This window comes from Schistocerca americana, chromosome 4 (assembly GCF_021461395.2).
Source record: "Schistocerca americana isolate TAMUIC-IGC-003095 chromosome 4, iqSchAmer2.1, whole genome shotgun sequence".
NCBI lineage: Eukaryota > Metazoa > Arthropoda > Insecta > Orthoptera > Acrididae > Schistocerca > Schistocerca americana.
The window spans coordinates 664,603,367-664,626,014 of NC_060122.1; the positions used below are offsets into that span (position 1 = coordinate 664,603,367).

The window sequence follows — 22,648 nt, forward strand, 5'->3', positions numbered from 1 at the left end:
ATGCTCCACAGAACACCATGGTACGAAACCAGCTACTATTTCATATGAAATAAAAACAGATATGGAAACTTACTCCACCCAGTAATATGTGTGAGAGCAAAAATTAAGCAGACTACTAGCATTACTCGTCTTTTCAATCTGCAGCTGTCGTCCTTTCTTTAAGCATTTGCAGTTAAATTAGAGGATATGTGTTCAGCCTTCTTGCATACACACTCCTTTTTCTTTTTACCCAAACATGTTTCAGCATCTCTGTGCCCTCATAACTGGGTTTTTTGTTTACTGAAGAAATGTAAAAAGTGAAAATATTTTAGTTTATAATTGATTTAACAGAGTAAGGCCTAAAGCAAGTTTTTGTTCTTTTAGCTTTTTACCATGATTTTACTTTATGTGGCTTTGCAGGACCAACTCTATAGGGTCTTGCACTGATAGCTTGTCATCTGCAAAACCAAACGATGTAAGTGTGAATTTCATCGGCGAATTAACACATCTTTTTATTTTTAAAAACGTGATTTTTTGCGTGTAAAAATGTTTTGCGTAGGCCTATATGTTTGTTACTACTCACGTTTGGTTGTCACTGATTCTTCTTCTTTTGGATTCCAAGACACTGCATACACATATTAACGTAATTTATTTCTTTATAAACGCCTTTTTACTTCGCAAGATGCGATGAGCACTCTGTTGTGTTTCCTAACCCCGTCCGCGTTCATTTTTTCCCTAGATAATTTGGCGCTAAATTTGAATTTTGTGTACTTTTCTCTCTCTTCATGTGTGTGTGTGAGTGTGTGTGTGTGTGTGTGTGTGAGCTCCTTTGGCTGTTTATGTTGCCTTTTCTGAAAGTTACTTTACTATGTTAAATAATGTGTCTCTACAGAGTATAGTGATTTCATTTATAACTTGTTTGCCTTCTGCTCTTGCCTTCTGTAAGTGCAAGTTCTCTTCTACTGTCAGTATGTGGTATAAGCTGTGGCTGGATGTCAGTATTTTTAAATCTGTTTCTATTGTAGTCGGGTGGTGGTTATGGGCTGTTAGGTGGTCAGCAAATGTGCTATGGGTGCTGTTACTTTTTAGGGCTTTGAGGTGTTCTGAATATCTTGTTTTAAAGTTTCTGCATGTTTGTCCTATGTATACTTACTGACAAGTGTTGCATATGAACTCATATGTTCCTGACCTGTTGAATTTATCTGTGGGTGTCTCCTGTGTCCTGAATTTTTTTCTGTGTTGTGTTGTCTGTCCTGTACCCTATTTGAAGTCCCCGTTTCTTCAATATGTTGTCTATTCTGTGGAGAATTTTGTTATTATAGGTGAGTATGTGCGATGTTGTTTTGTGTGTGTTGTTGTACTGTTGTGTCTTGCATGTGGTCATTGTTTGTATGTTGTGTTGCTCTGTATCGTATAAGGTTTTGTGTGTATGTTATGCTTTCGTTCCTTCTCTGTTTACAAATTTGTTGGTTTGATTTCTCTATCATGTGTGGTTTGTAACCATTTTCCTCTGCTATCTCTTTTATTGTGTTTAGCCCCTGTGTGTAATTCAGTTTGCTTACGGGTGTTATGTTCAATCTGTTGAGCAAGAATCTGAAGCTTTCTTGCTTGTGTGCCACCGGGTGGTTCAACAGATCGTGAATGGTGATGCTTGTGGTTGTCGGTTTCATGAATATTGTGAAATCATGGGTGTTGTTCGTTTTCGGACGGTGAGGTCCAGGAAATTTTGTGTGTTGTCTGTTTCTGTTTCTAATGTGAAGTGAATTTTTGGGTGTAAGTTGTTCATTTCCTTGTGTAGCTGTTTTATATATGTGAGTGTGGTTCATCAGCTAGGCATATTATGTCATCGACATAATAGTGTATGACTTCGTATTTTTTTGGTCTTATTAAATATGTGAAGATCCTGTTCTCCAAGTTGTTCATGAATATGTTGGCTAGGAGGATACTAATTGGGGATCCCGTCTGCAGTCCTTCATGTTGGGAATAAAATTATTTGTTAAACATAAAGTAATTTTGTGCTGTTATGGTCTTGAGTATGGTTGCTATTTCATTAATGTGTGAGACTGGTGTGTTTCCTTGTTGTTTTATTCTTTGTATGATGATTGTTTCATTAATTGGAACAAAAGTGTGCATTGATGTGACATCAGATTATACGAGCCTTGCTGTGTCTGGTATGTCTATGTTCTCCATTCTCTCTACCAGTTGCATTGAGTTCTCTAGGTTTTGTTGTTTTCAAAAGTGTATATGTCCTTTACCAACGTGTGTGTATGTTGGGCTAGGTGGCATGATGGAGGATTTCTGAAGTCGATAACCGACCTTAATGGAGTATGATCTTTGTTCACCTTTGGTAGGGCTTTTAGAGTGGGTGCCTTCGGATATTTGTCTGGCCTTTCCAGAATGTATTTTTGATGTTTTTTAGTGTTTTTGGATGTTTCTCTGACATTTTGCTGTTGGGTCACTGATCAGTTTGATGATATTGTTGTCCTTCAGAAACACTAATGTTTTATCTATGTATTCCTTTTCATTCATAACCACAACAAAACGTGATTAGTATCAAACATATATGCAAAACATTTTGACACGCAAAAAATCACTTTTTTAAAATCAAGGGCTGTGTTAAATGGCCGATGAAATTTACATTTAATCGTTTGGTTTTCAGATGGCAAGCTGTCATTGCAGGACGCTATAGAGTTGGTCCTGCAAAACCACATAATGTAAAGTCACGGTAAGAAGCAAAACGAACAAAAGCCTTCTTTAGGCTTCACTTTATTAAATCAATTATAACCTAAAATATTTTGACTTCTTACAGTTTTTTCAGTAAACAAAAAAACCATTTATGATGGCACAGAAGTGCTGAAATATGTTTGAGTAAAAAGAAAAAGCAGTGTGTTTGCAAAAAGACGGAACACATGTATTATAATACCAACATTAGGTGTACAACGCAATTCAAAGAGTCCAATACACAAAAGAACGTCGTAATCAGGAACGTAATCTAGACTTGATAACAGCCACATGGTCGAAATTGCAGTATTAGGTTCTACACATAAATACACTTTACCACAAAACTACAAGATCCACCCGTAAAGTGTAAATGAAAAATACTTGCCGGCCGAAGTGGCCGTGCGGTTAAAGGCGCTGCAGTCTGGAACCGCAAGACCGCTACGGTCGCAGGTTCGAATCCTGCCTCGGGCATGGATGTTTGTGATGTCCTTAGGTTAGTTAAGTTTAACTAGTTCTAAGTTCTAGGTGACTAATGACCTCAGCAGTTGAGTCCCATAGTGCTCAGAGCCAGCCAAAAATACTTTATCACCTAGTACAGAATGCAGTTATCGGGCCATATTTTCCCGAATTCGAAGTTCACTGCCAGGCAGCTCGGAGCGCAACTGTTGGTCTTTGCTTCCGTATCGTAACACAGTCCTTGCACTTTTGATATTTTGGTGTTCTGTGTTAGAGACTTACTTATCCTGCGTGGTCTGCGTACATGTCTGTGCCTCATAGTAGCTTTTTTCATAGTAGCAGCAGCTTTCTTGATAATTTACTTTAAGCAGTTTAGCTGGCATAATCTTATCTAGCATTAAGTAGTATAGCGTATTTTTTTCTTTGATCCAGTGCATAGTTGAAGGTTCTGTGATTTGGCTATCTCATATTTGTGATCCCTTGACGGGATCTATCGAACATCATGAAAATCAATGAATGTCGTAGGTTGATTAAGAATGAGAGTTTTCATTGTGTCAGTGCTAAAGTGTATCCTTCAGAATAACAGAAAATTATAACATAAATTAGGGTCTTTGCGTGTCAAATCAACACACTGATTAAATTTGACGTTCTCAGATTTTGATGAAACTAGGTGTACCTTGTTTCCATATATAGCTATGAAGGAAATTAAAAATTTGTTAAGTCTTCAATTTTAAAATTTTCGTTAAAAACTGCTACATCCTGGAGTGGTAAATTGCCATTTTCTCCGGAACCAGATGAGATACAGACTAGCAAAACGTGTCATTTTAATGCTATTTAGATGGGTTTTCATTTGGCATGCAACATAATGGGGTTTAAAAATTAATTTAAAAAATTAAATAAATTTCAGATTTTAATTTTCTAAAAAAGCCATATTTTTAAAATTTCGAAAAATCACAAAAAACCTCTGAAAGTTTAATTTTGAGATCATCATGGATCACATGTTGCAAAATTTTCAAGTTCGTGTGTTGTGTGAAAAATGACTTTCGTAGAGGTTCTGCATTAAATCACCAAATTCATTTTAAAAATTTTACTTACAACATGACATTTACGAACAGCTGTGTCTATCACAACTTGTCGTTATACACTGTAGTTACGTATCCATTTATACCTGTCAGTGACGGTGTTTCTTGGGGTTTGGTGGCAACTGCTGTAATGAACTTCGAGCATTTGTCGTATCTGAAACTACAGGAGTGAATGCATGAAACAAACGAGTCCCTGGAATTGTTAACGCTTTGCTGAAGCGACTGTTTAGAAATGTGGCTGTCTCTATGCATTCGTCTAGAATTGCAAATGCAAAATGTACTCCAGAGATCTTTTCCACGCCCTGTTGAAAAGTTGCCGAGGTGTAAGAATTTGATTGTCATATCGATGTAGCAAACTTACTCGTGCCGCCGGCTCCATCGCAAGGCCCTTTTCCATATGCTGTTCCTGAAAAATGCCATTCATTTTCTATGCCAAACTCAGCTTGATGAAAACATACATTTAAAAAGGTTTTCTTGTTATTGTGCTGAGCAGTAGCGCCATCAGAAAAGTAGTAAATTTTTTTAGGTTCAAGGTGCTTTTTCAAGAATTCAATGAGCTTTTTCTGGAAGCAGTAGACAGCCACAGTTTTATGTTCCAGACAGTCTGAAATAATAACATAACTGAGATGCTCTGTTTCTGTTTCTCCTTTGTATTATACAACAAATGGGTGAACAGTGGCTTGCTGACTTGTCCAGAGACAGATCTGGACCTCATTCTGCGTCAAAAATGAGTAGTTTTATGAAAAATCACAGTACACAGCGAATGGTGGACTTTGTAATCGTTTTCCTAATGTGTTTTATGACTGAACTTTGTTTTTCTGCAATTAAGTCATGACGGACCAACATAGACAGCTTATTGCAAAATAAATTGATGAACTCTGTAGTTGATATTTGTAATGTTTCCAGTTTACACCTGTCTGCAGAAATCCACTGTCGGAAGATGACATAGTCTATCAGCTTTTCTTCGAACGCCTTCTGAAGTATAGTCTTGATTTCCTTATTCCCAGGGCATAGATTACAGTCTCCCAACTGCAATCTATTAATGGTGGGTGACACAGAACCTTTTTAAGACACTCTTTATATGTTTGTATTTCTCCACTTGTTACTGAGTTCAACCTTGCATTTTCAATCGTAAATTTGAAATTTTGGAGAAAGACATATACACGGACTGTTTGTACCACAGTGCCCTGCTGGAATACAGCTTTTAGGCCTCAACTCTGCAAATTTGGAAAAAACTGACAGGCATATTAGGAAAATTTTCTCTAAAAACTCTGTATGCCTCCTTTAAATTACAAAGAAAAAGTCTCTTTGGAACTTTAATTTTCTCTCCGCCGCTGTCCTTCATTGAAACACAATCCATTACTCCCGGCATGGCGCTGCTTATGTCGACACTTTCATAAAATGATCAAATGGTGTGGACAGTTTCTACTGGCAGACTTTTCCCTGGTTTTTGATGAGGGTTTTCCAAAATACCTCCGTTCTGTAATAGCTGCTTTGCTAGCCGTACCATGTATTATGGGGCATTGAACTCCTGCATTATCTTCCTTACACTCTATGATTTAGGCAGGCATGTTAAAACCATGATTTTCTTTTTTATGCTGCTTGAGTTTGTGAAGTTGGTCTTCAGATTGTTTAAAAGGGCTCTTTCTGACACCTCAGTGTCACTTTCAGAAGGCTTTGTGTTACCAGATTCCTTTTCACAGCAGAATCGATTCTCTTTCTCTTTCCTGCAGATTATCTCTTATTATTATTATTATTATTATTATTATTATTATCTTTTATACGTGCGTTGTGAGAGGCGCTGACGCTTTCACCTAGAATAACTTTTGACTTGTTAAATACGTTTGTAATCGTTTTTGGGGTAGATAAACTTTGCAGTACTTGGGGATATTTGTAATGTTTGTTAGCCTACGCGAACATTGCCCAGATTAGAGTCAAATAACGAACACTGCGATTTATGTTCATCATTAATATTCAAAATACAAACATCTATTTGACTGATAAATTTATGGACCAGAGGATCATATCAGAATGAAGAAAGCCCAATGATATAACCCTTGTATAGATCTAATAAGAAATTACAGGGTAAAGCTTTACTGAAAACGGAGATTTTTTTGTGTTGGTCTTGAAGTCGTTTGAATGGCATACCACTCGGAGGTTTAAGCCACTTTCCACGGAAATTTTCTGTGCTGAAGGAAATACAGCTGACGTTTACGTAAGCGACTTCTAACATTTTTCGTAACAGAATTGCTTTTTTGAGGAATAGTTCCACTGTATCGCCTTTGAAACCCCCAGTAAAGTATCACACTACTGGTGGAAGCATTTTTTATCTTAAGAATGCATTTTCTGTCGAGAGGAACCAATGCCGCACCATTCTATCTGAAGACGGAAGCTTAAATCCCCAATGCTCTGTCTGAAAATGTAACTAAATCTAAGTACGTCCATCCTAAGCAGTCCGAAGTTGTACTCCATCCAAATGATGTAATTGTCCACGGAACGGTAAATCCTGATCCTCGTTATATGATATCGTGTAGGAGTCAATATAGGGCTGGTTGATAAATACTAATTTGTGCGATGTAGTCGTGGCAGCCTCAGAAACAGGACTAATACAACTTTTACTTTCTTTTTGGAACGCGACCTTCATCTACTGCCTCTCTGAGTCATATAAACTGTGTTGTATGTGTTTTCAAGTTTAATCGTTTTGAGTTTTATATAGAAATCTAAATACTTGTAGAAATGTTTGACTTTAAGTCTCAACGGAAGAACGATATGCGTTTAACGTGGGTAAATGTTTACGAGCAGACTCATGTAGATTTCGTGTGATTTGACACTGGCTGTCATATCCTTGTTTGAAGCTGGCAGTTTTCTCCGTCTTATGTCATCTACTTTTTTAAGCATACAGTATCACACAGAAAACTTAATTATTGCAGTCATAAAATCATAACTGCCAGAGAAATCTGGAAAATGAATTACTGTGCTTACTTTTGAGGTAGAGGAATGAGGAGTTTAGGTATATTGTGGGAGAGTACTAAATCATACACATTCTAATTCGCAACATGTTTATATTACAAATAATTGGTATATTAGCTGGTATACACGTACAAGGTTGTTACTTTTCGAAATCAGATATCATTTTCAGCAGCCATTTACTCATTACACTCATTTACACACTGCACTCACACACGCACGCTGTCTAGTAGAGATTTCTTTATTTATAATCTTATTTTTAAATTATGCACTTAATTACACAGATAAAATAACATTTATTCGAAGAGCGCTTGTTTCCTGTACGTTAATGGCGGCGCACACATCCGCCGCTATCTGCTTCCACGACGCAGTGCGCGGTACGCTGTTTTAACACGCAGTGCCCGCGCACAGCTGTGAAACCAATTTTTTGGGGCCAGCAATATATACGCCCTATCTGTGGGACGTGCTTTTGCAGTAATATTATCAGCGCCTGACTAGTTGCTTTATTCCTTCCCACAGGAACCGTACACCACCCTAATCTCCCCGCCTTTGCCTTTTTTTCCCCCTCCCTCCCTCCTCCGCCTCTGTTGCCGACCAGCGCGCCGCGGCAGATATACTTTACAATATACATAATCTTATTTACAAGTCCATATATAGCTTCGCGGGCACCCTGCTATACATCCTCTCGCTGATTAGGCCTTCTACCTATCTTACTGGTTAATCTAGAACGTGCAAAATGTACAGCTAGGTTCATATTCTTTGGTTGCATTTGCATAATACTGCGCGCCCTCTTTTTAAAAATAATACAGACTGTCACGCCGCACCTCCAGCAGTGTAGTCTATTCACTTCCACACCAACTACGGGTCCAGCTGAACTGACGAAACGGGGTGTCAGATATGACAGGATCTAGATACATAGTACAGGCTACATATTTCATTTTACCATCAATTTCATTACTATAAATTACATGTGAGGTCATTCGAAAATTATCTTTACAAACGAACGTTCGTTCTACTTCTAGTTATGAGTTGAATAAAAACTTTATCATCGTTTCGTCATTTCAGCTTCAACAATTACAAAGAAAAATCATAACAATGCGCAGTGAAAATGCAAATTAGAAATTTATAATCTAGGCAACAGTTCAATTGCAGTAACAAGTAAGTGTCCCAGTTATGCTCCTTGCTCGTAAAAAGTTATTCGTGCCTGACGCTTCCTCAGTTCCTTCCATTCTTGTGGCGATCTTCCTTGGGAACAGTTAACAAACATCGTTGTTACTACTGTCACTAACACAGGCATCACATGACACCGCTGAGCCGGAAACTACGACTCCCCTGGCGTCATACAAAACCACCATCTTTTTATACTGACGGGTACAAGAAACTTGATAAATGCTTGCTGAAACTCTTCAAGAACATGAGGAACAGCACAACGTGCAGCACATGACGGAAACGAGCCCCTGCTGCAGCGCTAATGTCTAACTAATTAGCGACATTTCTTGCAGAAACCGCAACAGACCTCGGAAAAGAAGTACTGTTCTTCTGTAGCACCAGTTGCGCTACTTTCTTATTAGTAATAGAATTAGAGGAGTATGTAACATTAGCACCCTTATTTTTATTTAATGAGTGCACGGGCTTTCGTGAAATTGTACTGGTTTCCTTCATATTTTTTCGATTTTGAAAGTATAACTACTCTTAACATCGCGAGAATATTGATCTCTGTCTTATGTTAAAAATTAATTCCTGAATCTTTTTGCTTGTAAACACTGTTCAGTTACTAGAATGAATCTTTCACAGCGCTTTGAAACGTCTTGACAGACTAAAAGTTTATTCCAGACCTGAATCAGAATCAATACTCGTGTTTTCTGCTGGCAGCTTGACCCAGACCCCACTCTCGAACTAGATAGATGGTCAAATCTCTCCAATTTTCCCACGCCACAAGGACTCTCTTGTATATCTTGCCAGACAAGTACCCTGGTATAAGTAATATGGCGGAGGCTGGTTTGATACTGGCAAACGGAGAGATTGACAGGTGTCTGGATAGCGTTTTAGTCTGTCAGAACACCGTATCGTTGTTACTGTTACAATTTAGAGATCAGTTTTACAGTATTAATCGTTTTCTTTGATCTGTAGAACGGTTTTCTAAATGCAAAAATTTTCACTTTCTATCATTCTTTCAGTGTAACAGCGAGCATTTCTGTTCTCCTATCTTATAGTTGCCGCCAGTAAACAGTCATATTTGCAGTTCATTGAACTTCACAGTACTGCATACCAAAATAGCCTCCATTCGAATAATGGGCTTTTAGTATGGCGATGGCTGATGCAGAGCTTCCTCTCTGAAAGATCCATATGTCTCCATGTGTGTAATTCAGCCTCGAGCACCAGGAAATTGCGTGTGCTGTATCTTGAACAGAAGTTATCGACAACGAGTGGGAGACTTCCAGCAGCGGACTGTTTACGCTACAACGGGGCTCTGAGATGCTTCACGGTAGATATTTCCCAACAGTTGAGGACCACTCAGTTTGGAACAGCGGTCTGTCCGTCACGGGTGCCGTAGAAACTTGAGGCCCAGCGCTCTGCGACGAGGCTGGAGACGCGTCGAGCAGGCTGAAGCGCTCGTCGGACGGAGCCGACACCCCGGCTCAGGGGCGGCCCGCCAGCTCGGCGGCCTCGCCGGCGAGTTCGCGGCGCAGCCGCTTGGCGGCGCTGGCGGCGCGGCCCAGGTCGTCGTCGCGGTCGGACGCGTCGGCGTCGGCGTCCGCATCGGCCAGCCCCTCCGCCTCCTCCTGCTTGCGCTTCGCCGTCGCCATCTCGGCCGCGTGCTTCTTGCGCCACTTGGTGCGCCGGTTCTGGAACCACACCTGCAACGCAAGAAAGAAAATGTGTCAGGCCAACCTGTATCCTGTCACATCTGATAACGTTATACACTGACTAGCTAAATAAATGGACAGTCTGTTTAACGAAGGGTTTGAGTGAAAGATTGAGAAAGGCTAATGATAGTGAAAATGATGGGAGTTAACAATGAGTGACCATGCTCCCGGAGTCAAGCCAAAAGCGCGTAATTCACAGTGCAAACACCAGTTGTCACAAACACATTGTACAGACCGCGTAGTCACAGCACAAACATCGAATTTCACAAACACCATTGTACGGAAGTGGCACAATTTAGTGCGCTCGGCGTGTCTTGATTGTCAAGTGAAAATTGTCGGTACGCTACAATTGGCTCTGAGCACTATGGGACTATCTGAGGTCATCAGTCCCCTAGAACTTAGAACTACTTAAACCTCACTAACCTAAGGACATCACACACATCCATGCCAGAGGCAGGATTCGAACCTGCGACCGTAGCAGTCGCGCGGTCCCGGACTCAAGCGCCTAGAACGGCTCGGCCACCGCGGCCGGCCGGTACGCTACAAAAACGCCGTCAATGTGTTGTGTGGTATGCGAAATTTTTGAGTGTCGTAGAGACTGAGCCAGCTTTCGGACACCAGCACAACGTTATCGGCCTGTTCTAGTGTTTTCCTTTTCTAACATCTCAAACGGATCACTCTGTACACTGACAGAGTGTGCGTAACACTTAAAACACAGTGCAGCGCACAGCACAAAACATAAGAACTTTTATTCCTTTTTCTTTGATATGAAAATCATTTCCGTTGAAATTTCGACGAAAATCGTTATCACTGTTTATGTTAGGTACCACAGATGCATAGATTTGTTTAAATGACCACAAACTCGCGCCCAAAGGACTGAATCATTTATTGTTCCACTGTAGGCCAATTTCAGCGTTACGCCATTTTCGAGTGGTCACTACAATATGTACATAGTAACATCGTAATAAGCATCTGATAGGCAACCGCGTCACTAGGTTAGTTATTTTGTAGCAAAATTAGATAGGGAGGTTACAAGTGGTTTACCTTTCCAAAGATGTTTCTAAGATTCAAACACGTTTCATCGTTGTTGCACCATTTAATTACTGACCTCTCTGGCATTCATGATATGTTTCAGGCAATATGTTGTAGTTGTCCTCAGATATTTTGATGTTATCGTATGTTACCCGTAGATACGTAACCTTCATCGTTCTGTCTGCCGTCATTTGAAAAACAGAATTTCCTCAGAAAAATAGATGTTGCTGAATAAAACAGAAAACTTCGTGATGCCACCGACGTGTCGCAAATTTTCGTACCAGCCGAGCAGTCCTTCATATTTGCCTTCCAGGCCATTGTTTCTCATTCCGAATCATGTTATCCCTTACTGTGCTTTTCACGGTTTGCTGATAATTTGCGGCGTAATTAGTACTTAAAAATTTTCTCGTCGTTTCGTTTTCCGTCTGTGCCACGCAGTATTTAAATGTGTCATACTGCGGATTTTCCTAGTGACCCTCATTTTCTTTTTGACATAATATATTTTAGGTCTTTTGTCCTTCTTGTTTAATTTTTGTGAATGTTTCTTAATTTGTCTCCGTGATGCGTAATTGTGCTTCGGTTTGTCTTAGTACCTCTGTTTCCTCTTTGCGTCATTTCTGCCATATTCTAGGTTTTGCTAAATTTAAATAACTTTCTCTCTTTAGTTACTCTAAATTTTCTCTAAATACTACAAAACCGGTATTTTCTTTGAGAGAACTATGTGTAAATTTTATCAAGAATTAATGAATCAGTTTGGTTACTGCTGCGTTAAAGAATAAGAAATCCATCGAGATTCGACAGCCGGTCTGTTTGAGAATGTTTTTATGCTACTTAGCATGTCTCTTTCGCTTAGACAGACTTTATACGTATAAGACGGCCGTTGTGACCGAGCGGTTCTAGGCGCTTCAGTCCGGAACCGCGCTGCTGCTACGGTCGCACGTTCGAATCCTGCCTCGGGCATGGATGTGTGTGATATCCTTAGGTTAGTTAGGTTTGGTAGTTCTAAGTCTAGGGGACTAATGACCTCAGATGTTAAGTCCCATAGTGCTTAGAGCCATCTGAACCATTTTTATACGTATAAAAATGTGAAGTTTTCGCATGTTTCCTATTCCCAAGGTTTGATCCAAACGTAATTGTACTGTAGATAGGTGCTGAGTGGGAGGAATATGATGGTATATCGCCTCCAATTGGACGATGTCTAATAAGCAAATATGAAGTTCAAATGAACCAATGGGTTGGCAGCCGCTTCATTTATGTATAAAAAGCAAAAACTTTCATTCGTATTCCAAAGTAAAATCATTGCAGACTTAACGTTTTGTAGCTTGCAAAGTATAGTCTTGCTGATCAAATTGGTGCAAAACTGTCAACAATTTAGACCTATTGGAATATGTATTGATCGATCATACACGAATCGTATTTGCTTAGCAGAAATCATCTTTCTGAACGTCTCTAACACAGATAAACTTCAATGGGATCTTAATAGAACATGTATGAAATTCGACCTAAAAAGACAAACGTAATGTACAACCAACTTGGGAAAAAGAAAATAGAAGTTAACAACGAAATAGAACCCATAGATGAGTATTTGTATTTAGGGAATCGAAAACAGTGACTTGACAGACAGCTCAAGACGTGCCCTAGAGTGGTTTTGGTAAACTATATTAGGTTTTCAAAAGCAACGTTCGAATGTTTCTGCAAAGGACAGTTTACATACAGTTAGGTGTACTGCCAATTGTGACTTACGACTGCGATAACTGGACTTTTAAAATCGTGTACCTTTAATCGAGCACGTTGGATACAGAAGAGACAGAAACCAAGGAACGGATCTGGGAGAAGATTGGGGAGAAGACGCAATCAAGACACATGAAAATAGGATGGAGGTGGAGGGGATATGTAGCCCAACGAATAAATGATAAACGGAGAAAGCAGCTTCTTTGTTGAGTTCTGAGACACAATAAAATACGAAGAATGGGACCTACTGCAGCGACAAATAGCTAGTGATTATACTAAGGAGCATAAACTATCAATATAAAATTTTGTCATCAGAAGAATGTTTGCAAAAGGACTCATCGTCGTGTTTAATGTTCACAAAACGGTTTATTAGGGGAATCCACATTCTAACCCAACATTGGTGTCCCAGTTTGCCCTCCGCCAACGCTTTCGGTCTTCTAAGCTCCTGTGCTAACGCGCGCACGAATTATTTCAGTTGAGATCATCCTGGAAACTGTGCCGGCAGAAATACCGTCTGTGGTCTGGGGAAGCAATGGCTGAGGTATATGGGCAGGGGGAGGGAGGGGGGGGGGGGCTAGCCATACGATTAAATTAAAAAAAACTCAGATATTCCTTGAACCATTTACATATTTGTAAAGATACTCCGTATTATCGTTGTAAGATGGCTATTTTTTGATTTTGTTATTGGATGTGTTAATATTTGTATAGGAAAATGATATATTTGAAGAATTGTGGTCAGAGAAACAGTTGTTAGGCAACAGTATCTGCGTCTGCGATGGCAGCACTGTGGAGTCGTAGGATTTTTGACAGTCAGTAGTGGAAAGGTGCGGTGTGCAGCAGGCGGGGATTCGCTGAGTGTACAGTGTAATGCATAGACGCACTTTGGAACAATGGAAGTTGCAGATTTATTGCGAGGAGGAATGATGACAGAACAATAGTTGAATAGCATACGGACATAAAAAAGCTTTTGAAATGAAGAACAAGGTATTATCTGACGAGGTAAAAAGTCTATTTTTATTTTTGTACACTTCTATTGTTGGTACACTTCACCCTCGTCACAGTCGAATGTTGATAATTATTCTATTGATTGACATTCTAAGTTAATTTACTGTATCATGGAAATTATTAGATTAAATGAATTTTCATATTGGAGTCTATAATTGTTTTCTTTGATAAATTCCTTCCTAACTGAAATTTCAGAACTTAAAAGTTACGCCATGTATTTCAGTGGCATTCTGTGTGAAGATCATTAACCCAATTTCCCTGGACCAAACACAGATTTTTTTTTTATTTTTTATTTTTTTTTTAGCTGTTGTGGAGTATTGCTGTGTTGCTGTTTCTGCCAGTACTTCTGCCATTTTGCAGGTGAGATTCATAATGTTTCGTTTTATTTGCGCAATGTAGGTTCTGCCAGTTTCTTTATTTTACGAGGGCCTTATGTCAGTGTAGAAATTTTTGTGTGTTTCAGGTTACAGTCTTATACAGGCCGACATTACAGTTTGGTTTGTTTTTTTAATAGTTACATTTTTCTGCAAAAATTTTACACTGACCAAGTCCACTGAGCGTGAAATCATTGGTTTGCTTATTAATTTGCTTGCGAATGCGATCGATTTTCACGCACACAGGATTTTCTTGAATTTCATGTAAGTGATGTGGCTTTGAGCTCAGTAGCTCATTTAGGTTGTCAGTTCACATTTCCAGGTTTGTATTCACGATAACACACTCACGCAAGTAAAGGCTACTCACTCACATCGTATTTTGGTGAGTAGTTGGCGATGTGGTGCTGTATCGAAGCCTTTCGGCAATCTTTTCACTTGAATCTATTGTTTACAAGATGTCGTATATGAATAAAGCCAGCTGTGTTTCAAGCGACTGGTTTTTGTTGAAAGGCGGTAGGCAGTCCGCTCGTCGCGACTGAAAGAAGGGCATATAAAAGGAGTAAGAGAAGAACGTGCAGAGGCAAGGACTCAAACGACGTGATTTGGCGCGTCTGCGCTGCACGCGGGCACGTGCGTGGAGGGTGGCGGCGGTTGCGAGCGCGCGATCCGTCTGTGGCGGCGTGTCTGGGGCGCAGTTGGCGTGTTTGCGCCCGCCCGCTCCAGTGCTAATTACCTCCCCCCCCCCCCCCACACCCCCGCCCCCAGTTACTAAGAGCAGTACATCACGGACGCTTTAATCATCCCTCCTTGCCGGCGCTCCTTCCTCTCCTCTATCTTTTATCATAAAGTGAAGTCCCGGCACCGGGCGGCGGATAGAGGGCGCCGGTAATCAAGTGTAATTATGCGTTGTATTTGCAAATTACACGGTATTTAGGCCGGCATGTAATGCCCATCAATCATGGCCGGGCGGGGACGCCGGGCCTCTTCCACGGCCGCAACTCGCTGCTGCTCCTCTTCCTTTTCTTCGTCCCTCCTAGCCTCGTCCTTCCGCCACTTCTCCCGAGTGCGCCGTCTCGCCGTCCGGAAAGCAGAGCGAAGGGGTGACAGAAGAGAGGGGAGGAGGCTCCGGCCTCCCCTACTCCCCTCCCCCCACCACTCTCGGCCGTCGTGCGGCCGGCACGGCGCCTGTGCCTTATCGTCTAAATGAAGTGGTATTAGTGAGGCATCTCGGAGCGCTGCAAAATGTGGTCGGCCGGCGAGCGAAGGGCTGAAGGGCTGCCGGGGGATGGGACGGGAAGGGTTAATGCCTGCCTGCGAGGGCGGAAACTGCGCCCTGTCCGCGCCACACCCTGGCCCTATCCCGTTTACACTCGACCAGAATGGCTTCATTACTTTCAGCGCTTCGGGAAGGAAGGACGCCGCAGCATACCATGCACGTCTTCGACGTGTTTACCCGACACTTCGGAACGAGAACAGCGGAAGCGAAACTCGAGCCAAAACAACTGACGAGACAAATAATATAAAGGGTTGGATCAAGCTTTCCCGACGAAGTTTCGTAGGTTGTCGGCGAATGGTTTGATACAAGAATGAGGAAGGTCTTGTTAAAGAATAAAGGAAAGTGGCAGCTTATCCTTTCACTAATGACAATTTTAAATTTCAAAATTTTGTTTAGGGGTAAAACTAAATAAAGAATTTGCCAGATACGAGTAAGACTCACGCACCAAGAGTTCCACACAAGCTTAATTATGTACGCTGACAGTTAATTCATTCTGGGAATCGAAAATCTCGACCATTTTTGCGTGTTATCGACATTGATACTGGCAACATATCGTTCCCAGCGATTGCAAGATTTTCGAGAATATTTTAATTTCAATTGCATAAATGTGACATAAAGTCATGCAGGGGGCAGGCGATCAGTTATTATAAAAAAAAGTAGTTCGCCTCTCAGGCTGACTGGGTCGCAATGATGAAAGTCAGACATCAAACAAGGAATATATTGCTCATATGACGTGTTTCGGAATTTCTCCATCTCCAGACATCTAGGAGACAAGCCTGCGAATGTTTGTTTCTTATAAAACTTGAAACGCCATATCTAGGTGCAGCAGTCGCTCCTGGGTATCTGATAACGGATAAATTCCGAAACGCGTCATATGAGCGATAAAATCATTCGTTACTTGATGTCTGACTTTTCCCATCGCGACCCACTCAATGCAAAACTACTGATTGTTTTAGCTTCAAGTTTGACTTCGGATAACAAATGACAAAAAATATATTTTTTGGTGTGATATAATTACAGTTTATCAGTTTCGGAGCTTTTCGATTACTTGTACCGTGAAACTTTGTTTCTTGCCAAATTTCATCATTGTAGATCAACGGGAAGTACCCTACAGGCTTTGATGAGTGTCTTTGTGAGTATTAAAATCTGTGACATAAGTAGCCTTGTCTTTTGACTGTATTGACTTAGAAGCTTCAATTTATTGTACTGCCAAGTGATCATAGGCCTCAGTACGTGACACAAATTTCAACCTCATGCGTCTACCCGTTCCTAAGAAAAATAGTTTTTAACAGTAGGACTGACAGACAGACAAACAGACGGACAACAAAGCAATACTATGAGGATTCCCTTTCCACCGCTCTGGGCACGGAATCCTAAAAACTGATTCAAAAGAGTTAACTGCACACCTAACACTTCTGCTAGCGGAATTTCACTGCATAAATCTTCCTAAATAACGTTAGCCACTACAATAATAACACAAAAAAACCGGTCACACGAAGCATAACACGTTCCCACGTAGAAACACTCACATCCACACACACACACACACACACACACACACACACACACACACACACACACACTTGACAAATGAACACATAGCAAACCACACATATATAGTACACACTGAAAATGAAAGAAAAACACACAGCGACAGTTGGCAACACCACACACTATAAACACACACAAGTTCAACACACAGTGCGAGGTGCAAGTGAAATGTTGAAATAAATGTGATCAAAAAACGCCGCAGTTCGGCCGTCTGTACCACGGAAACCGAGTAAATACATCTTAAGGAAGAGAAACATGGACTAAGAACATTGGAAATCTTAAGTAACAACAAATCATTATTTAACCTCACGAATCTGAGCCTGCAAAACTTACTTCTAACCTGAAAAGCAAGAGAGTAACAAGAGCAAATGTAACATAGTAACACATTTGTAACTACAACAAAATACATTTATACAGGGTTAGGGACTAATTATTGCCACCAAGAATAACTCCGAAAGTGTGATAGGAGTTGGAAAGTTTGTGGGACAAAAGTTGCATGGAACAACGGGGGCCATAATAGACGCTGGTTTTTTTGTTGCTAGGTGGAATCGCTTCGGAGATATGAAGGTCAACTTTGTTTCTTTAAATGGGATGCTGTAGTTTGGTACTTATTTTATGATAGCGGCTATCGAGACGAATCCAATGATGTGTATGTGTAAAGTTTTATGCTTAATGCGCTACCGAATTGTAAACAAAAGTGAACGCCTTTTCGCTTTTGGAATCCTTGTAGAGCACCAAACACAACTCAGAATAAACATCTAGGGCCATATTAACAGAAACTTCTCCGTTCGAAACTGGTAATGGCTCTATTTTTAATTACCAGACTATTTAATGATGACTGGTTGCTTTTCTATTGCTTTCAGTAACAATTCACATGTGTTTCCACAAGGGGAAAACACTCATTGCCAGTTTTTCACGTAAGATTATATCAAACTAACACACTGTGTAACTTCACCGGTAAAAGAGATACAAATTGTGTTTACGAAGCATGAAACTCATATTTCGATACCTGCGCTTACGAAGAGGGAGAAGTAACTGATGGTATAGAAGAGTAAATATTAAATCTACTAATTCTTTTACTCAATGACATAACTGTGCATCTTGCGAGGGTGGGTGTGGAAACACTCGAAATCGGTAAAGGACAACAAAATAAATTTGATTACATAAATAGTGACTGGTTGCAGCAATATCTTCCTCAGTAATTTAAGAACTGTTTCTTAATGTTAGGACTTGTCTATGAAATTTGTGTATTACTTGTGCTTTCACTAAGAACGCTTCGAATGTTAGATACATAAATCGAAAATCTGGTAAATCGTCTCTTGAAGAGACAGCAATCGCAGCAATCGTATATTTGTGTTGATCAATAAAGTAGTCGTAAATTATAAAGTTTACTAAAACAATTACTCTATTTTAAAATCAAAGATAAATCTAATATTATCGAATCTCTTCCTAGGATGCGAAGAAATGCTGAAATAACCGTTTTATCTACGTCGTACTGCAGTGCTTTTTCCTTCTGAATCACCTGCGCAGAGGGATGCTTCTAGAACTCTGCCCGATTTGAGATTGGGGCCGAGATGGCATTCTTATGAAAGCAAATGAGATGGAAACAGCTGCACCTCTGCAAGATATCCTAAGATTTAAATTGAGGGAAGTTGTATAAAAGCAATGAAACTCTAGTGGGCGTATAAATACTTCATCTTGCTTCCCGGAGTGCGGGCAACTTCCCCTGAGCTTCGCCAACATACACATTCGCTCTGGAACGTTGTCCACGCGACTAAACAGCGTTTCATTTGATATTCTGTTATTATCATTGTACGATAATAAAGAATGTACGCCCCGTTGACTGTTTTATATAGGGTTAATGAGGAGAAAAGACAAATGGATTGAGGGATAATAGTATTAATGATTCTGAACAATAAACTTAATATGACCATATGTCCTACTACGAATTGTATCCGAGATAGAACACATTTTGTATCACTTTTGTAAGTTTTATTGAATAACTCGAAAACCGCACCCTCCAGCGAAAACGTGTCGCAATATAAAATTGAACCACATTAAACTTCCTACAAAAAAAGTCATTTTCATTGTTTTCTGTAGGACTGATAGCTTGCGCGGGGGGTCAGAGAATATTGAGCAAATCGCGCGACGCGCATGCGCTGCTGCTTAGATAGTTTTCGTAGACCAGTTTGAGGTATCCCGACTTGACAGACCACAAGTATCCCGTATCATATTATTCATCTCAACCTTATTAGACTAGTGTGGTACGTTGTAAACAATGCCAATATTTGAGTAATACAGAACATAAACGACAATGAACACTAAATATGTTCTATTTCGGAAGCCATTCGGAATATGGCATATGTCCATATGAAATTTTCTGTTCAGTGTCTCTAATACAACATCCCTCAAAGCAGGTACATTTCCTCTTGACTTATGCTGTATAGAAAACAGTTTGTTAAGCAGTGCACATCGATTTTATAGCGTAGCCACTTACTTCTTAGAAAGAAATTTCGTTGTTGACTCCATGCTAGTTATCAATCGCATGTATTTGTAATTTTTTCCGGTTTTGTTGATTTTACGAGTGTATGGTGAAAGGTCAAGGAAGAATAGCATCTCTGGGTGCTACCATGCCATCCGCTCTTCAGCGAAGCGCTTCAGCACAGTAACAGAGCAATATCAAAATATGAAAATTATATTCAGTAGGCAGTTTAGACTCAAAAAATTGTTGTGATTTAATGGTCAAATGTGAAATAAGGTGACTTAACTGATGTTTACAGAATTTCAGTGACATAATACTTCCTGATACAAGTGAAGGAAGAAGATGATGGTTATCTGATATTTGTTTGAGAAAGACCAGTGTAATAGTAAGGTTTCGAAGAAGAGAACTGATTTATAGAAAATGAAGTAGACGCAAGAAAGTATGTCATGATGGTATGTATATTATGAAGGACTTAATGGTGAGGGTAAGGATTCAATAATTTATGTATGGATCAGGAACAGACGTTTAAGAAAGGTAAGGTGATTGAATGAGCCATCGTGTGTAAAACAAGGGAAGGTCTGTTATGTTGGATAATTATCAGAAAGGATTTCGCTTTCCATTCGCATTAGAAGATGTTGCTGTTGTCTGATTTTTCTCGCCCGCCGATGGTGATGTGTCGGCTGTCAGCGGCACATTCACGGCCACTCTTCAATCAAAGAGCCTTAAGACTATTACAAAGATGAGTTAAAATTTAAAGTATTGCTGAAAATAAGCGCTAGAAATTTAAAAAGATTATGATTGTGCGTTTATGGTTTACAAATTAAACGAAACGATTTACTGAATTTTTGTACTACCGCAGGGATATCATACTTCGTTATCAGATGGTTCAAATGGTTCAAATGGCTTTGAGCACTATGGGACTCAATTGCTGAGGTCATGAGTCCCCTAGAACTTAGAACTACTTAAACCTAACTAACCTAAGGACAACACACACATCCATGCCCGAGGCAGGATTCGAACCTGCGACCGTAGCGGTCGCGCGGTTCCAGACTGTAGCGCCAGAACCGCTCGGCCACCAGCGACCGGCCGTTATCAGGTGGAAGATAAGCGTAGTGATAATTGTTAAATTTAAGCGCCTAACCTGCATCAGGGGTTTTGGGACTTTGGAAGACAGGAAGCTTGCAGTTACATAACGTTTGAGGGTAGGTCGTGGAACAGTAACGTGGGGGCTGTTCGTTATGGTCTTTATGCGGGTTTTGTGGTGAGTGAATCGAATGGTTGGATGCGAAGTTTCATGAGGAGGGGACAGGTAGTGGAAGTAGACTTAGTAGGAATCTGTATAGGCACAGACGGTTCCCAAGAACGATATGGAGAGAAGTGACATAAAAACTCCTTTCTAATTATTAGTTATTTACAAATCAACCTTCGGTTTAATAAAATCATTTGAAGGATACACAGTTATACTGACTGACGTGAAAATCTATAGTTTGATCCGTGGCAAAATGTTGGTCTTCACCTTTTTTTGTCCTTTGAAATTAGCCGCCCGATGTGCGCTTCAGTCTGGCAACGCGCACCCGCTACGGTCGCAGGTTCAAATCCTGCCTCGGGCATGGATGTTTGTGATGTCCTTAGCTTAGTTAGGTTTAACTGGTTCTAAGTTCTAGGGGACTAATGACCTCAGCAGTTGAGTCCCATAGTGCTCAGAGCCATTTGAACCATTTGTCCTTAGGTTAGTTAGGTTTAAGTAGTTCTAAGTTCTAGGGGACTGATGACCTCAGATGTTAAGTCCCATAGTGCTCAAAGCCATTTAAACCTGTGAAATTGTTGGTAGTGAGGGCATCTGCTGATTGCAGCAGTTAAGGGATTTGAATGGGGTCGGACAGGAAGTAAGCTAAAAATTAGATGTAGGATGTCCATGGCGGGAGCGGGGGAAGAAATCCATAAATGTTAAGAGCATCACCTGTAATTTTCATCTGCATCTACACCAACATTATTACTCTACAATTCTGCAATTCACAATTAAATGCCTGGCAGACGGTTCTTCGAAATACCTCAACCCTTAAATCTTTCCGTGCGATCTCTGATTTCTCTTGTTTTACTATGATGATCATTTCTCTCTATGCAGATGGGCACCAACAAAATATTTTCCCACTCCGAGGAGGAAGTTGGTGATTGAAATTTCATGAGAAGGTACTACCGCAACGAAAAACGCATTAGTCTTAATGATTGCCACCCCAATTCGCGTATCACATCCGTGTCATTCTCTCCCCTATTTCGCGATAATGCAAAATGAGCTGTCCTTCTTTGGACTTTTTCGATGTCCTTCTTCAATCCTAACTGATGTGCATCCCACGCCGCACAGCAATACTCCAAAACAGAGTGGACAAGTCTTGTGTAAGCTGTTTCTTTTGTAGCCCTGTTGCATTTTCTAAGTGTTGTGCTAATAAACTGCAGTCTTTCCCCACGACATTATCTATGTGATCATTCCAGTTTAAATTATTCGTAACTGTAATCCCTAAGTGTTTAGTTGAATTGGTAGCCTTTAGATTTGTGTGATATATCGTGTAACTTAAATTTAGCGGATTCCTTTTAATACTCATGTACTTTATTACTTAGAGTCAATTGCTACTTTGCGCACCACACAGATATCTACATCATATCGCAATTCGTTTTGATCATCTGATGACATTACATGATGGTAAATGACAGCATTATCTGCAAACAATCTAAGCAGGTTGCTCAAATTGTCTCCTAAATCTTTTATGTAGGTCAGTAACAGCAGAGGGCCTGTAACATTTCCTTTGAGACCACCAGATATTTCTTCTCTTTTACTCGATGACTTTCCGTCAGTTACTAAGAACTGTGACCTTTCTGACAGTCGCACGACCTAGACGTTACTCCAAAGACACAAAATTTGATTAGAAGTCGCTGCGTCAAAAACCTTCTGTAAATCTAAAATTACGGAATGAATTTGACATGCCCTGCCGATGAGAATAAAGAGTTATTTGTTTTTCACAAGGACAATATTTTCTGAATCCGTGTTGACAGTTTGTCAATAAATCGTTTTCTTCGAGCTAATTCATAATGTTCGAGCACAGTAATTTATATGTTCCAAAACCCTAAAA

At 40.2% G+C, this 22,648-nt stretch overlaps 1 protein-coding gene across 1 annotated transcript in view; it reads right to left on the reverse strand.

The window, feature by feature from the left end:
• Nucleotides 1–9,844: 9,844 nt before the first annotated feature.
• LOC124613684 (homeobox protein Nkx-6.2-like) overlaps nucleotides 9,845–22,648 on the reverse strand; it is a 226,448-nt gene continuing 213,644 nt past the window's right edge. The window contains exon 3 of the mRNA XM_047142401.1: nucleotides 9,845–10,063. Within this exon, the coding sequence (XP_046998357.1) occupies nucleotides 9,845–10,063 (219 nt within the window). The remainder of the gene's footprint in view (nucleotides 10,064–22,648) is intronic.